Genomic DNA, 17,590 nt, shown 5'->3' on the forward strand with positions numbered 1-17,590 from the left:
ATAAAACGGGTCTAATTATAATGGAAAGGATTATTATTGCCTCTTCCTTTGACATCAGTGTGTATTTTACAAACTCTAAATGTATTTTTATTTTATTTTTTATTTATTTATAAAAAAAAAAAAAAAAAAATTATATTGAAGTAATTATGTCTGGCTCAGCCCCAGCCAACGCGCGAGAGCACATTTGGGAACCACTGATTTAAAATGGACTGTGGCAAAGTGGAAAACTGTTCTGTGGTCGGACGAATCAAAATTTGAAGTTCTTTTTGGAAAACTGGGACGCCATGTAATCTGGGCTAAAGAGGACAAAGGACAACCCAAGTTGTTATCAGCGCTCAGTTCAGAAGCCTGCTTCTCTGATGGTATGGGGTTGCATGAGTGCGTGTGACATAGACAGCTTACACATCTGGAAAGGCACCATCAATGCTGAAAGCTATATCCAAGTTCTAGAACAAACACATGCTCCCATCCCGACGTCGTCTCTTTCAGGGAAGACCTTGCATTTTCCATCATGACAATGCCAGACCACATACTGCATCAATTGGCAACATCATGGCTGCGTAGAAGAAGGATCCGGGTACTGAAATGGCCAGCCTGCAGTCCAGATCTTTCACACATAGAAAACATTTGGTGCATCATAAAGAGGAAGATGTGACAAAGAAGACCTAAGACAGTTGAGCAACTAGAAGCCTGTATTAGACAAGAATGGGACAACATTCCTATTCCTAAACTTGTCTCCTCAGTCCCCAGACGTTTGCAGACTGTTATAAAAAAGTGTCCCAACTTTTTTGAGATGTGTTGATGCCATGAAATTTTAAATCAACTTATTTTCCCCTTAAAATTATACATTTTCTCAGTTTAAACATTTGATATGTCATCTATGTTTGTTCTGAATAAAATATTGAAATTTGAAACTTCCACATCATTGCATTCTGTTTTTATTCACAATTTGTACAGTGTCCCAACTTTTTTGAAATCAGGTTTGTATTTCTTCATCAAATAACTTCTTTCTGTTTCACAGAAAGTTACTTTTATAATTTCACAAACCGCATGAGTAAATCCCCACACCTTCTCACTTTCCCTTTCAAAATGGCTTCAAATCATATTGCATCTATGCTATAAGTGAGTTGCACAGTTGACACAGTAGTCACTTACACAATCCAGTAGGGTAGGGCTGGCAAAATGGCTGAAAAACTAAATGAGAATTTTGTACTTAAATATTATCGAAAGTCAAATTATATAATATTATATAATTTAAGATGCATAATTTCAGTTAAGGTGAAGAAAAGCTTTTGGATACCCTCCTGAGGCCACAAGAGGGTGCATCAAACAAAATATTACTAATGCATGTTATTCAAAGTAGGGCGGGGTATCAATTCAGATGATTCAATTTCGATTTGCAAGCTCTTGATCCGATTCGATTCTTGGGTTTGACTCTCTTTTTTTTATTACATTCAGTGAATATAGTTTTAATATTGCTAATGCTATTTATATTAACATCTACACAACAGAAATTCACTGTTAAAATTAAAAAGAAAACATATGTGTTTAGGGTTGAACATATGGAATGTAGAATATTCTACAGCTACCAGAAAAATCTGTAAGCAAATAACTTCAGTTTCACATCAAGATTTCAAGATCTGGCTTTAGAAGATGTGGAATATAGTGGACAAGCCTCTTGAACTGTTTATGAATTTTAGTGCTTCTGCCCTGTTCATTTTGTGTTAGTCATCAATGAGTAACATGTATTTTTATACTATCAACTCACTTTATACGGTCGCAATTAAATATACTCAGGGATTCCCCAAACAGGATATGAGCACTGTTACCATTGGAGAGGAAAACACAGGCCTGCCAAGCATTGTGGTTTGCGGGCAGTAGTGCCACTTTTAGTTATCATGTATTCATCTGTCAGCAGTGCCTGTGAGCTGGACGGGTGGGTTGGGTGGTCTTCTGGAGTTCTAACCACATTAGAAATTTAGATGATCCACATCGAATTAAGGACAGTCAACTTCGCCCTCTCAAAGTATAATAATGTTACAAGTGTTACCAGTGCCAGAATCATGCTGCCAACCTTCGAATCCTTGAATTTTGAGTTCCTCATCTACTTGTCATTAGAAACACTATACTCTCATAATGCCCTAGTTGACAGTTGGTGTAAATATTACACTTGCGAAATATTGATCAATGAAAGTTAAGAAGGGCAGAAAGCTTAACTTGCAACATATATAATAACATGATAATTTACGTCTTGTTCAGCTTTAATAACTAATAAAATCTGCATCACCACATGATAGGAAATGCCCACATAATTTTTTTTCTCACATTCACAAACTCTTCCTCTTCCCTTCTGGGCAGGCTGAGATGTGACTATTTAATTATGGGGGTTTTTAGCACATAGAGGTGTTAGTGGAGTATTTATTAGTTTGGTCTGTCACATACTGTAAAATGCAGGACTATTTCTGCTGAAGCTGCTACCTGTCCATCTGTTATGACAAAGCAATACCGCCGCATCCATTCTGCACACCTGAGCACTATTACACCTGATTATTATTCCTGATGTTAATTCAGTGGAAGGGTTACACTCTCGAGACACTGCACTTATTTGAAATCATCAAAGTGCATTATTTGCATGTACAAAGCCTTGCCGGTCAAACATTTTATTTGCCTGCTGTTTTGACACTTATGCAGAGTGCCTACACCTGAAGTGTGCGTACAATAAAAAGCCGGTCAAAAAGCACCTGATTAATTGGTTATCTTAGTTATTGTCTGATTACACTAATACTGTCAAAAACATTTACATATAAACAGTTATCTGTGAAGTGAAAGAAAACGGATGCGTGCAGCTCTTAAAGCGACAGTACTAATAATGCTGCCGATTGTCAATAAAGGGATAGCTCACCCAAAAAAATTAAAATTGTCATTATTCACTCACAATCATGTTGTACCAAACCTGTATTAATTTCTTTCTTGTGCAGAACAAAGAAGATATTTTGAAGAATGTGGGTAACCAAACAGTTGCTGGTTCCAACTGTCTTTTGATAGTAGGAAAACAAATATGGAAGTCACTGTGAACCTGCAACCGTTTGGTTTCTCATATTTTCCAAAATATTTTATGTTCAACAGAAGAAAGTTGAACACGAGAAACTCAAGAAACTCATTCAGGTTTATGATGACACAATGATGACACAATTTTCATTTTGGGGGGAACCATTCCTTTAAGTGGAGAAAAATAACTCTTGTTCTTGACTGAAGAACTTTAGTACAGTTGCTGAAGTTCAGCAGTAATAAAATAACTTGAAATTTTCAGCAACTTTTCACATCATATTTTTTTGCGCCAAATGGTATCGATAAGAGTATTGATAAGTACCAGGGTCAGTATCCATAAAATGTAAACAATACCCATCTCTTCTAGCAATTTTCCCTGAATAAGCATAACCTGGTTCTGAACATTAATTTTTTTAAAGTAAAGTGAAGTGACCTTCAGCCAAGTATGGTGACCCATACTCAGAATTTGTGCTCTGCATTTAACCCATCCGAAATGCACACACACAGAGCAGTGAACACACACACACTTTGAACACACACACGGAGCAGTGGGCAGCCATTTATGCTGCGGCGCCCGGGGAGCAGTTGGGGCACCTAAGTCGTGGTATTGAAGGTGGAGAGAGAGCTGTTCATGCACTTCCCCCACCCACAATTCCGTCCGGCCCGAGACTAGAACTCACAACCCTTCGATTGGGAGTCCAACCCTCTAACCATTAGGCCACGACTTCCCCCTTATTTTCCATGACCAGTGAAAAGTTTTCAGTGACCAGTGAAAAGTTCCAGTTTGCTCTGAGGGCTTGATCCAAAGTAGACTATATGTGGGTGTGCAATATTCAATAATTAATGTTATCTAGTGTTGTTATCCTGTAGGTTTCTTGCTTGACACACTGTGAATGGATCCTGTCCAGCTGTGCGGCACAGCATGACTGCTGTGTTCTCAAAATAATGTATTTACCATTCATCAAGTGTTTTTGCTTAGTTTTTATTCAGCTTAGGTTATACATTGATATAATGTGAAACAGATTATACACAAGTTAATGGTGCATCTGGAAACAGTGCAAATACTGCTGCTTTATATTGTTTCACTTTAAGTTAGAAATTCTACACTGTTAAAAATATTCTGTAAAATATACGCTAAAAAAACGGCAGCTGTGGTTGCCAGATTTATACCGTAAAAAATATGGTAAAACCTTTTTTGTTTAACGGTTTTATACCGTAAAAAATACAGTTACACTGTTGTAGGTTTAACGGTTTTAATTTATATTTACAGTTTAATACCATAATTTAACTGATATATTAATATATGAACTTATTGAAGCACTGAAATCTGTTTTGTACCTTTGTATTACACTGGTAACCACCAAAAGCAGGTGGTGATGAGTCACGTGGTGAAACAAAGCCCATCACAAGCAGCTTTCAAATAATAAGATACATAGAATGTGCACGGTGTCATTCACACAAGCACTAAACACCATCATGGTGAGACTCATTAAACTGAAATATGCAATAAACATTAATTTAACAACATTTTATTTAACATGCAAACCTAATAAACATAACAGATGAGAAAAAATTAAGAATAAACAGTTATTTCAAAGAAAAAACATCAAATTCAAACAAAATTTAAAATGCAATGCAGAGATTTCTGGGAACATAAGTTTACGGTTTTTCCCTGTAAAGTTTACAGGAAATTACCGTTAACCAGTAAACAGGTTTGTACTGTAGCATTTTCACAGTTCTTTACCATTAAAATTCCAGTCATTTTTTACAGTGTTCCATTTAAAAGGTTTGGGCAAGGTAAGATTTTTTTTATTTTATTTTTTGATACTTTTGAGTTTCTTATCCTCAACAAGTCTTGATCAAAATACAGTAAAAACAGTAATGTGAAATATCATTACAAGGGATTTACTGAAAGTGAGCCAGTTGAAAATCTTTTCAAATGTGTGCCGATTTAAATCAGTTGAGATGCCAAACAAATCACGATACAATTGGAGTAGGGGTTTATATGAATGTATCACTAGCCGTGTTTCCACTGTCGGGCTAAAAGCGGGCATGCCAGGGTCAGTCGAGTTTCCACTGTCACTTCCGGGGCTTGATCGTGCCTCGTCGGGGCATCCTCTGGGCCAACGGTCAGGGTATTTTGGCCTGACGAAAACCTTGGGCCAAAGCGGGTCAGCTGTGGCTAGAGTGGTTCTGAACAAAGGTGGTTTCTGCGCGTCTGGAGAGCATCAGCCATGGATCATTTCAGAAAGATAACAGCTATAACACCAGCATTAAAAACTTTTTAAGATAACTTGAGCTCAAAACTCACTTTCAGTCAGCAGCGAGTGTTTGCAATAACTTGATCCGATGTGCATTATAATCACAATAGATGGCAGAAATATATAAGCGATGCAAAAGACTATGCATGCTAGGTATTAACATTACCATAGTAAACATTGTAAATGCAACTACTTGGAGAAATCAGATGCAGCTTTTTATTCTCTATCACAATTGTCTATTTATTTAGTAACATATTTTATCTGTCATAATTCTCATCTCGAGTTTAGCTCCGCGTAGCCTAGGCTATGTCAGTAAAATATAAAAAAAAAAAATTTGTTCAGGAGCTTTTATAAAAATATGGAAATGTTAATTCTTTCTAAATGTGATGTATGTGACTACAAATAAACAGAACTATGGACTATAAGTCGCACCTAAGTATAAGTAGCATCAGTCCAAAAATATGTCATGATGAGGGAAAAACATATTTAAGTCGCATTTATTTAGAACCAATAACCAAGAGAAAACATTACCGTCTACAGCCGCGAGAGGGTGCTCAATGTCTTCAGTGTAGACTACAGGAGCACTGAGCAGCATAGAGCGCCCTCTCGCGGCTGTAGATGGTAATGTTTTCTCTCGGTTCATTTCTCTTGGTTCATGTCAAATTAATTTTGATAAATAAGTCACACCTGAAGTCGCAGGACCAGCCAAACTATGAAGAAAAGTGCGACTTAAAGTAATTTTAAATGCTGATAAATTAATTCATTATGATCGTTGTATCACTGATTATGGTAAAAAATTGATGCTTTTGGATTTAAATATTTAACAAAGCATGCAAACAAACGGCCGCTTTTAATGTGTTCGTTTTGTGATCGCGCTTGTTCCAGTGACTTATTTCGTCGTTTTTTGATAACTTCTCTTTGTTGGTGAAACGATGGGGTTGTATGATGTTGTTTCTGAGAGGCGTGTAAGGGGTGGGTTTTAGTGAAGTGCAGTGGAGGTTCTGGCCCAACGGTGAAAATGCTGCGCTATTTTGGCCTTGGTGCTACAGGTCCGAGGCTATTAGCCCCGTCCAGCCTGTTTGAAGCACTGGCTCACACTGGCCCGGCAGTGGAAAAGCGGCTACTGATGGGAACTTACTGTCTTTAGAAAACGTAATGTGGTGAGTGAGTGGTTGCCTCAACTTTTAAATGGAAAGAGCACAGACAAAACCTTAGTTTGTTTAGATGAAGATATTTATTTATTACTTATTTGATTTGGGGTTTGTTTTAAAATTGTAATTTAGTTTTGTTATTTTTCAATTTCAAAAAAGAAACATGCAGCAATAGCCTAATAAAAGGACACCTTTTCATTTACTATGTAATGTCTTCAATCTCATTTTGTGAGAATCGTGAGGATCTGGAGACTCCTGTAGCTTCAAACACCTGTCTGCTGCTCTGCTGCTTTTTTTTTACAGTTGGCATTACAATACAGTTCATTTGTTTGAAAGAAACTTTCCTTAATAAATCTTAATTACAAGATCTTCTGTGCTCTAAGACACTCGCAAATCTTTTGACAGTTTAACAATCTCTATCTGCTTTTTGCTAAATATTGTTTGTTTTGGTGCCTTTTGCAAGACATTGCATTGTTTAATACTTTTCATCTTCAGAAAGATCGTTCTTCTGTGACTTGCTTAATAATGTAGAACAAACTCTTTACGTAGGGTTTTCATTTACCTAAAAAGAGCGGGCAAACTATTGACCAAACCAGTCTGAGATTGATATGAGTCAACTGAAATTGTGAAAAACAACACAAACAAAAATCTGACTCTTTACTGTACTCAAGTGATATTGATATAATTTGGAACATGGTGTAGATATAAGGAACACATTATTCAATGCTTTTTACTTTTGCATTTACCTCTAGATTTATTTAAGTTGCTCAAGCAAGTGGTAAAACATTTATACTAGTAACATTATTACTATGTTTTTTTTTAAAGAATAAGCCATCCAGCTTATTCCTGCTTGAAAAGCTAAATGTTATTGATAGTGTAAAAAACAATCAACTTTGAGGCACATGTTGATTGATGGACTAGCATTACTCAACATTACTTACTGAGATGACTGGGGACAATAGAGAATGATTTGCATGTCCTCAGTACAACTGACAAACATATAATCTTTTAAAACGTGTGCTTCATAGTATAAATAGAGTACGTGCTATCGTGAATCTCGAAAACAAATGCGATCATGGTTTCTACAAAAAGGGGAGTGGGGGTCACGACATTGTGACCGGCGCAACATTGTGATGCTGCTGTCTAAAACATCCTGCATCTTTACTTCTTCTCCAAGTTCAAATATGAGTGCAGTGTTCTGGAAATTGTCACAGTTCTTGACAGAAACCGGCTCCACAAGTTCATGCAGGCTCTCAGATTTCATGTGCACTCACTGTGTTTCACACTTATTAACTCATTCCTCAAAGACTGGGAATCAGAATTTGGCACCCTGCAAACACATTCCAGCCGCTCAAGGAACGTCAAGTCTACTTGTGTAGTAGACCAAAATAGACCAAGGCCCCACATCCTGCTACACATCACTGTTGAGTCAATGTTCTCTAGCACACACCTGATAAAATTAGGATGTTTCTTCTACTTCTCTCCTGCAGTGAGCTCATCAAACAGTCATGAGAGGGATAATGCATTTCCACTGCAAACCTCTTGCAGTTTTGCACATGGGACTGCAGATGAACTTTTGGGCAACGTTGCTTGTTTCTTCAAACTAGCTAAAGTTCACTTCATGTTGGAAAAATAGGGGTACAATGATACATAAAAAATGATGGTTCAATTCGTACCTTGGATTGAAAACACAGTACAGTATGTTTTCGGAGGAGAAGAGGGACCTTTTTTTTTTTTTTGGTTTCTATTTAATTAAATGGTCCTTTATGTAAAAGAATGTAGTTCTGGCTTTAAATAAAAAAAAAAAGAAAAACTGTCAATAATGATGTAACCAGCTGCAAAACACTCTTCATTCACTTTTGTGATTTGGTATTGTAAATATATTGCACTTTTATATGCAAATTGAAGAAATGTTTTTATTTTATACAGTCAAAACAATGAGACTCTCTTAAAGAGTACACAATAACTGAGATTTGCAACCAATATAAGAAAAGGCTCAAAAAAATATTGCACAGATATAATACATGCACATGATATCTCTTCCCTTTTTTATGCAGAGTGCTGAGCGCTGTGACTCCATGTTGATTCAAGCGCACCATTCTACGTACGGGATGCACATTATACGATCTAATTTACTGCTGATGTTGCATGTAAGCAGCATCTTTGTTTGGATCATGATTAAAATGCAGTGGTTGCATCTAATTTCAAATGGAAAGAAGTGAGTGATCACAGACAAAGCCTTATTTTGTTTAGATGAAGAGATTTATTTTGTGTTTAGTTATTTGATTTGGCACTTGTTTTGGGCTTTGTTATATCAAGATATATCTGGCAGGCAGCAGCATTTATTAGTGCAAACAAAATAAAGGGCATTTTCAATCCTCTTCCAATGAGCTTCTGTCATCAATGACAGACTGCTTAATTAGAAATTTCATAAGGAAGCAGATCGATCAGTGTACAGGGCCGTCGCTGGGGTTTGCGGGGCTCCGGTGTAGGTTTTACTGGTCGTCCCTGTTTGAAATGAAATGTTATTAAATGTGGTATTTTCACATGCTTTCAGATGGAGCAGCATGTACTAAGCAGAGCCATAGTTCACTGAGAAGCTACGCAAACAGCTGTCATTATCACGAACGTTTCTTTGATTTCATAGTCGCGCAATAAAATCGTCTACATTTTTTTCCGTAACTTGACAGTGAACTACAGATTTGTGTAGTAAATGCTGCTCTGTCTGAAAGCATTAACATTTTGATTAATCGTGCAGCCCTACTGTTAAACCACAACAGTAATACATTATTAATATTAATTACTGTTATTATTATGTTTGTGTTTTTATTTTTAGCTTCTAATAGTTATTGTGGCTAAACAATATTGTTTTATTGACACTAAATAAATAATAATAAATACTCCATAAACAGCAGTGTATGTCGGAGGCAGGATGCCCACTCTTGAATGCTAAGACACGAAGAGCCAGAGGAAGGCAAACTGAGATTTACATTGTTAATGCCAGCAAGACTCTGGGGGGACTGGTGTGTTGTCTGTTATCCTTAAATATGCTCCAGAAGGAAATGAACTTCAGATGAGGAATAAAACATCACCCACACCCTGTAGACATGACATCAGACCAGTCCTGACTCAATCTTCAGTATGAAGAGGAACATGTCAAGGATGATGGTGATGTCATAGCAGATCTGATTCATCTGTGTGCTGATCCTGCTTTAGTTTGTTGACCAGGCTGTTTAAAATGTTTCCCATCTATACAGAATTGATTTGACTGTTAAATTGAATTTCTCTAATTTGCACTTCTGCCTCACACGCAGCACGTTCTGCTGTTTCTCTGGGGTGTGGTCTGTCCACTGCTTCTGCTCGTGAAAGCCAGCAGATCTCTTGCTCACAGAAGTGATTCACTGGTGTGAATGGCCGTGGTAATACAGGCTAAAACAGCTAGTAATGCATACACCCAGGTGGACCCAGACTTTTTTTTTTGCCCTGATTTGGGTTAAATAATTACTAGTGATGCACCAAAAAATTTTATCCGAAAAAAAAAAAATAGATTCGGGAGAAATGTCTTTGAAATTACTCCAAATATGTATTTTAGCGGTCTTGTGTGAAATGTTGAGCCTTGTTGAAGTTAATGAAATGAATACATATTTCCATTTTCAAAATAAATTTGAACACTGAATCCTGAGTCATGTGGGGGGTGACTGTAGTTTTTCAGCTAACTTAAAACTTTAATTTTGGTTTTCAGAAAAATTCCTTTCGGTGCATCACTAAAATTGACGGATTTTAGTCTTTCCTGTGTCACACAAGTTCCTAATCTCCTTAAGATCCCAAATCTGTTTTATTTTTATACAACTTTTCATGAGCACTCCATAATATACCTTATTTATAACCCTTAAAATGGCTTTGAATATATACAATTAGTAATGAATGTCTTTTTAATTGTCTCTCAGATAAAAAAACATACGTTTTAGTTTACTGAAATCTGGATTTGTCGATCTGTTGTACTCTGTGGCCTTTTCTTTTTCTTCATGCTTTCGTCTGTTTGTCTGTAGGATGTGGTGGATCAGGATGATTCTTCAGGAGTGCTCTTCCAGCTGGAGGATGAGCCGTTCTCCTGGCCAGGGCCTAAGACGCTTCGTCTGTGCCGCACTTCACAAGGCTTCGGCTTCACTCTGCGTCACTTCATTGTGTACCCACCCGAGTCTGCGGTCAACTCCAGTTTTAAGGTAGTGTACATCATTCATCACTGTTTCAGAGTCAGCTTTCAGTCACTAATATATATATTTTTTAACTTACTAATAAATATTTGTATTTTTTTATAGGATGAAGACCATTGTCACAGGGGTAAGTTATCACTTTTAGTAACATAAAACTAACTTAAACTGTAGTTGTGTTCCAAAAGGCATACTATGCGCTCTGCCATCTAGTGTGCGCATTTTACAAGGTTATTTTTTAACCCAGTATTGCTATCCCCCTCCATCTGCTGCATTAGCAAAGCTGTGACACTTAAGTCCATGAAGTGTCCACAGAAGAGCGTGAAATACAGTTGATGTGCTGAATTAAATTTCACTTTTTGTCATTAGGTGTGGTTTATGGAACTGCATAAATATAGCATTTCCTGGGTTTCCCTGTAAACACTAATATGCATTAAATGGAGGTAGATGGAAAAGAAAATGCCCTTCATAACTTCTGAAGACAGTTAGTTCCATTCAGAAATGCATTCAACGCCCAATTCAATATTTCGTATTTTCCTCCAATATTTCACGCATTGCTAACAGTGAGTTTGATCTGTCGGGTACAGTATTTTCTGTCAGCTTGTCCCATCTCTTGCCCCGGTTAATGTCCTGTTTCCACACAAATTACATTGTTGGAAATGATTGTAATGTAGTTTGTGTGCAAATCAGAACAGAAATTGGCTGAAATAAAACAAAAACTGTCCTGTTAATTGATGACTGGTCGGATGATGCATCTTGGTACCCTAAAAGCTTGAATAAGTGCAGTTTTTCCCTCAATGATTGCCTTTAATTCACCTTGCATTACATGATAGCTCTCGTGACATGGTTTTAGCACAGCCGCCCATAGCTGCCAGAAATAGCTCTGGCAGATTCTTTCCCTTGCTCAACCTCTCCCCCTCTACTGTTTGAACTTTTGACCTTACGTGTGTTTTTAACAAGAGCTTGCCTGTAAAAACCTTGCCTGTTTTTTTAATTAGTGATATGTGGTTCTTTTCAAAATTAGCTAGATGAAGAGCTGTCTGAATGACTAGATATAGGGCATGTTCTTCCATTAAAAAAGAGCAGGACAACAATATGCAAACTGCCAAAAAGTTGAGTAAACAAAGGAGACTTGATATGTTTAATGATGTTTTTTGTTGTTGTTGTTGTTTTTTTACATTTAAATGCTTCTGCTTCTCTGCATTCATCTCCCTCAAAGCATCCTCGCTACAGAAATACCAACTTCCCCAGCATTGTGTCACATTGTCTGTTTGATTTCATTACCGTGCAGATAACAAACTGTGACCTACATAGATTTGTTCGTTTTAAATTATAGCGAGGTTGTATTGCCCACAGCATTTCAACAAATCACACAGAATTGAACTTTCAAAAGTAAACGCATTCTTTATAACGAATGAAGAATATGAAGGAGGAACGCACATCTGTTTGGAAGTTGTAGAGATAGGCCAGGTGCAACAAATAGAGGAATGATTGTCTAAATCCAGCATTTCTCCCAAAAGATCGCTGCTGTTTTCCATTGCTGCTCCCTCACTTCATGCCTCACTTCCCTCAGAGGAGATTGACACTGAGCTTTAGGTCTGTAAATGCTTCATCATTATATTTGGCCTGTTGTGGTGCACAAACCTTGTTAAATGCTCTTCTCATCACACAAGAACCTGACCTACATATTTCAGGGTTTCTTTAACGTAGGCTAATCCAGCATAGTGCTAAAGTGTAGAGCTATGTACAAGAGAAGTACTGTAATATTACACACCTTCTCACGTCTGTAGCATAAACTGTATCATATACACTAATGTATTTTGTAGCTGCCAAGGGTTAAGGATTTGAACCCACTGAATGCTTTTACTCCGGTCTTTAAAAAGTGTGGCATTGAAACAGGGACTGCTGCTGTTGTCCATTACATTCTGTGCAGCACAACTGAAATATAAAAATGCTTTATTGGAACTTTTTTATTTTTTTATTAATCATGCAAGTGCATAGCACTGTGAAACTTGATTTATATTACCTAGAAGAGTTCAGATAGCTCAGGAGTCTTACATAACATCACTTAATGTCCCTCTGGTTTGTATGCAAAACATAGTTAGGCAAAACTCTTACATCATCGTATGTAATAGTAAAATCTTCTATTTGCATGCTGTGCTAGAGCTAGAAATGTTCAAGTTTCAAGCCTGTTTTACCTTTCTGAAAATGTGGCTACAGGTTTGTAATTGTGAATAGGCCTGTCGCAATAATCAATATATCGACTCATCACGCAGTATATGTACATAACATCAATCATTTTTGGGGATGCAATATATCGCCTATTATGTTTACTTTAAAATTAATGTCACCATGTTTTGTACATTCCACTTGCACCTGTGTCTTTTGCGTCTTCTTGTACATAACATGATATAGTCATGAGGTGACGGTTACAATTTTTAAAAATGCTTCTGCAAAAAAACAGTTTCATCTGCAGATATGGTCTTGTTTAGGAACCTGTGCCTTTGTGCATATACACATTTGAATGCCGAGTAGTTACCTATTGTAAAAGTACCTAATTTACTAGTATACTATTACTATTATTACTATGCTATAGTAATTTTACTATTTACTATATAGCTTACTATAGTTTACTACATTGCTCTCTTGTTGTTTTTGATTGCTTCCAGTGTCCTCATTTGTCGCTTTGGATAAAAGCAAGCATCTGCTAAATGACTAAATGCATTTTTCTTTTTTTCTGCTTGTTTCTTTTTTTTTTTTTTTTACTATTTATTCAGGTTTTTTAAGGTATTTAGTATATTCATACTTAATTCCCATGATCTAAATATTCTTAAAAAGTAAAAGTTTGTTGTCATTTGGAAGTGTGTAGGCCTTCTTGCATTATGATGCTGCTACATTATGATTATATATTCAGTAGGGATGCACCGAATCCAGATTTTTGGGGTTTGGCCAAATACCAAATCCTTTGTTTAAGATTCGGCCGAAACCGAATACCGAATCCTACTCGCGTCCTTATTCCTTTAACACAGTAAAACACATTAATGAAGTAAACAACGTCCACAGCAATGTATTTTTCATTTTATTTTATTTTAACTGTAAAAAAAAAAAAAAAAAAAGAATAGGCAACATTATGCCAGGATGACAAGTGAGAAAAAACCTTTTTGACAATTACCAAGCTTACGCTTACCCAAGTAAACAACCAAAACCTTTCAATAAAAGTGCAGCAATGCAAAGAAAAGTTTTTCTTTTCTTTTTAAAAATCAGAATGTTTGGTGACTTAACTGAAATTAATGTAATTGAACATTAACTCCATAAACATGGATACTAGGCTGTTTAGTTTTCATTTATAACAGTATAGGCTACGATTAGAACAGTAGCCAAATATTACGGAAGATCACACACATCTCCTGCATCATAATTAAATTAACGTAAAACCTCTAATCTTTCACATGAAATGTAAAATGTTTAATAAAAAAAAAAAAAAAAAAAAAAAAAAGCAAGATGCTCTGCATTAACCGGTGACAGACGGTTACGAGTGTGGGAACGAATGTCCCCAGCAGTACTGAAAAGTCTTTCACTGGGCACAGAGGTAGATTTTTGCCAGCAGTGGAAATCGCTGCTGGTTTGTCTTCCACAACTGAAGAGGATCCTCTCTAAGAGGAATCAAAGGCTCACCGAAAAAAAACCTTATCTCCACGTCAGCACCCGATGTGACTGGCTGGCTCTGTATTGCTACGGTATAAATCGTCCCAGCTGCTCAAGATTCCTGAACAGTTTAGTTTAGAGCGAACTGTTGGGTTGTGTTCCTCCTCATATAAACACCTTCACACAATCAACGGCCGCGTGACGTCGACCAGCGTAACGCAAGCGTTGGGTTGGGTTCGGTGAAAAAAAAACCTGAGGTTCGGCCGAAACCAAACCCCGTCAAAAAGCCCAGGATTCGGCCGAATATGAATACGAATCCTGGATTCGATGCATCCCTAATATTTAGTGGGATAAAATGGTCTTTAAATTGTCAATATTATCATAATTATTTCTGGGGCAATATATCGCACAAGAAAAAGTTGTTATTGTGTCAGGCCTAATTGGATATTTATGTGCTGGTTTTAGTTGGTTTTTATTTGCACATACATAGAATTGTTTGTGTCTGTATTTTCCCATGTTGCCAATGCCATCCATCTGCTTTGGACTGTATAAGAATGAGTCATTGTTTCATGTTCTCAGCTAAAGAAAGAGACTTGAACTCCACTGCACATATTGCATAACTGACATGCATCGAAGTCATATTTCACTTCTCATGTGGCTGTGCAAAGTATTCATTAGGATTAGTTTATGGGTGTTTTTCTCTTGCTTACATTTACTATCAAAGGTGTATTACTGTTATGTTTTCTTATTTCTGATACCTGTACACATTTTCTTTTGATTACTGTGATGTTATTATGAGTATGAATATGAATTATGTGCCAAATGCAGAAAACATGGAAGCAGTGGGTACATTTGTTCTTATTCCTGAGGTAAATGTGGTTTTATATTTGACAACTGCAGTGTATGACAGTGAACACACGAGGGTGCATTTAATCTTTACAAAAGCTTCACATTGCTAGAGAAGCAGGGCTGACAGCATAGTACCATACTGCTCATTATTACCGTAGTATATTCTTAAAATATGTACTGTGCATAGAAGGCAAATTGTCTATATAAATAGAATACCAAGATGATTCGACCTACGACCTTCTAAACTAAATAATATATGCTGTTGTCAGTTTTATTCAAACTCAGTCACATAAATGTTTGAGAAAGATGTTTTCTCTGTTTTGGAGGGATGAACACGATTATACCATATTTATTGCATCAAAATTGGTTAATATTTTACTATGGGGTGGATAATTTTATCAGTTGTTTAGTAATCATGCAACAAAACATTATGTTATTGTTAATAATCATTGCTTTAAAATGATATACTGCTAGTGATATAGCACTCTTCTGAATTAGGGATGTTCATTTTAACTGGTTAACCATTAAATGGCAGTTAATAATTTTCACAGATTAATACATTCAGTTTAACGGTTTTAAAAAGTCATTCTTTTTTTTTTTTTAAATGTATCAAAATATTTATAAAGGTTTGCTGCATTGTTAAAATAGGCTACACTACACGTATAAAAAAAAAAAAAAAGTTTTTTATAGGGGAAAAAAACATACGTCATGTAGCCTATTAAAATGTCACATTTTATTTAATTCAGAAATTGGCCTAATGCATAAGCGAAATTATTACAAACATAAAACACTGTAAACAAAGCTATGCTATTTTAGTTCCCCTCACTCCACAACAAATCCTTTCAATTAACAGTAGCCTATTTATAAAAAGAACAAGAATAAAAAACAGCCTATAAGAAGTTATAGAATCATAAACGACAAGCCAAAATTAATTAATTTAGGCTGAAGCAAAACTGAAACCAACGTTGGGTCTCTCATTCGACACAAAATCAAATGTTTCCATAATCTCAATTGTTTTTGAATGCCAAATTATTATTTATTATAGCCTACTTTCACTTGCCTTCCAATATCCATGTAAAACTAAATGTTTTACATTATTACATCATGCTTAACAGCACAGATTTTATTACATATTCTAACAGAGTAGTGTTTTTTTCATATGTTTGACTGTATTTTATTATGATTATGAACAGACTGCATTGTCAAAGTTTAACTTTGTGCGCGTATTTGGCGCAAGCGCAATCACTTTTCCTTCTAACAGTGGAAGCAACTTCTCCTTTTAGTCATGAAGATAATCGCAAAAGTAAACGGTTTGCCTTTATTTGTGTACATTCAAAATAAAAACAAATCTTTGTGCGTAAAACAATTATTCTAACCTAGTTGAGATCTCATGAAGTGTGCAAGTAGAGTTCTGCTTGACTGGAGACGCGTGATCGACAAACATTAAACTCCTGATTTCAAATTATGCTGTGCTTTATGCATTTGCCCAATGTTATATTCATGTCATTTTCATTGTGTGCCATGTGTAAAATGAGTTTTACCTTGGTTTTATTAGAAAAAAAAATATAATAATAATAATATGATTCCAAGTGCACTCAAACTTCCCAGAATACTGAGTGCACTGTTGGTTACAGTGTTTACTTCCTTTTCAATTAGATTTTTTGTTAAATATTTATTTTTGAAAAATGCTGTCTTCTGAAGTATAAGTATGTTTATTTTACACAATTATTTTTAATCCATTTTCAAATTATTTCAAATTTCTGAAATATTAATAAAAATAAATACAATTATATTGGATTTCTATCAGCCATCCTGCTTTCCAAGATATCGGCATCAGCATTGGCTGTCAAAACCCCCCAGAAATAACCCAAAAATGTAATAAAAAAATAGGAATCGGTTTCAAATACGGTCATGCAGAATAATGCATCAGTATGTGCTTTATTAGTTCTAAAAAGCAGACAATGTCCTAGCAATGCATGCTCATAAGCAACTAGTTAATGGTGAATAGCGTTCCCTAATCTAAACTGTTTGTAATGTCATACACACGTTTAATATTTTTAACAGCCTCAAAGAGAGTTTAGCTTGCTCACAGTGGATTTCAAGACAATTAGTGTTCGACTTAGGATAGTCTATGTATTATGCATAATCTACAGGTTTATGTCCCTTTTAGTAGGCTAACAGAGAGATACTGAACAAAATATGGTTGTTGTGGAGAGATCCTCATTCCGTTCAGTGTGAGTAGATATGGGCCAGTGCCTAAGCATCTCATAGCTGTCATCCTCAGGGAATCTGTAGTGTTAGTTGTTCACTGTTAGATCTGTGATCTGTGTTCTGGCATATTATGTCAGGATGAGCCAAGTATAGCACTCCCTCAGGGACTGAGGGATGTCACATTGAATTCTGGGTCACTTCCAGATCAAGTCCC

At 36.2% G+C, this 17,590-nt stretch overlaps 1 protein-coding gene across 1 annotated transcript in view; it reads left to right on the forward strand.

The window, feature by feature from the left end:
* The window catches only part of LOC127950907 (rho GTPase-activating protein 21), a 61,965-nt gene that overhangs the window by 12,627 nt on the left and 31,748 nt on the right, over positions 1–17,590 (forward strand). The window contains exons 3-4 of the mRNA XM_052548319.1: positions 10,510–10,683; positions 10,780–10,801. Coding sequence (XP_052404279.1) covers positions 10,510–10,683; positions 10,780–10,801 — 196 coding nt within the window. The remainder of the gene's footprint in view (positions 1–10,509; positions 10,684–10,779; positions 10,802–17,590) is intronic.

This window comes from Carassius gibelio, chromosome B2 (assembly GCF_023724105.1).
Source record: "Carassius gibelio isolate Cgi1373 ecotype wild population from Czech Republic chromosome B2, carGib1.2-hapl.c, whole genome shotgun sequence".
Lineage (NCBI taxonomy): Eukaryota > Metazoa > Chordata > Actinopteri > Cypriniformes > Cyprinidae > Carassius > Carassius gibelio.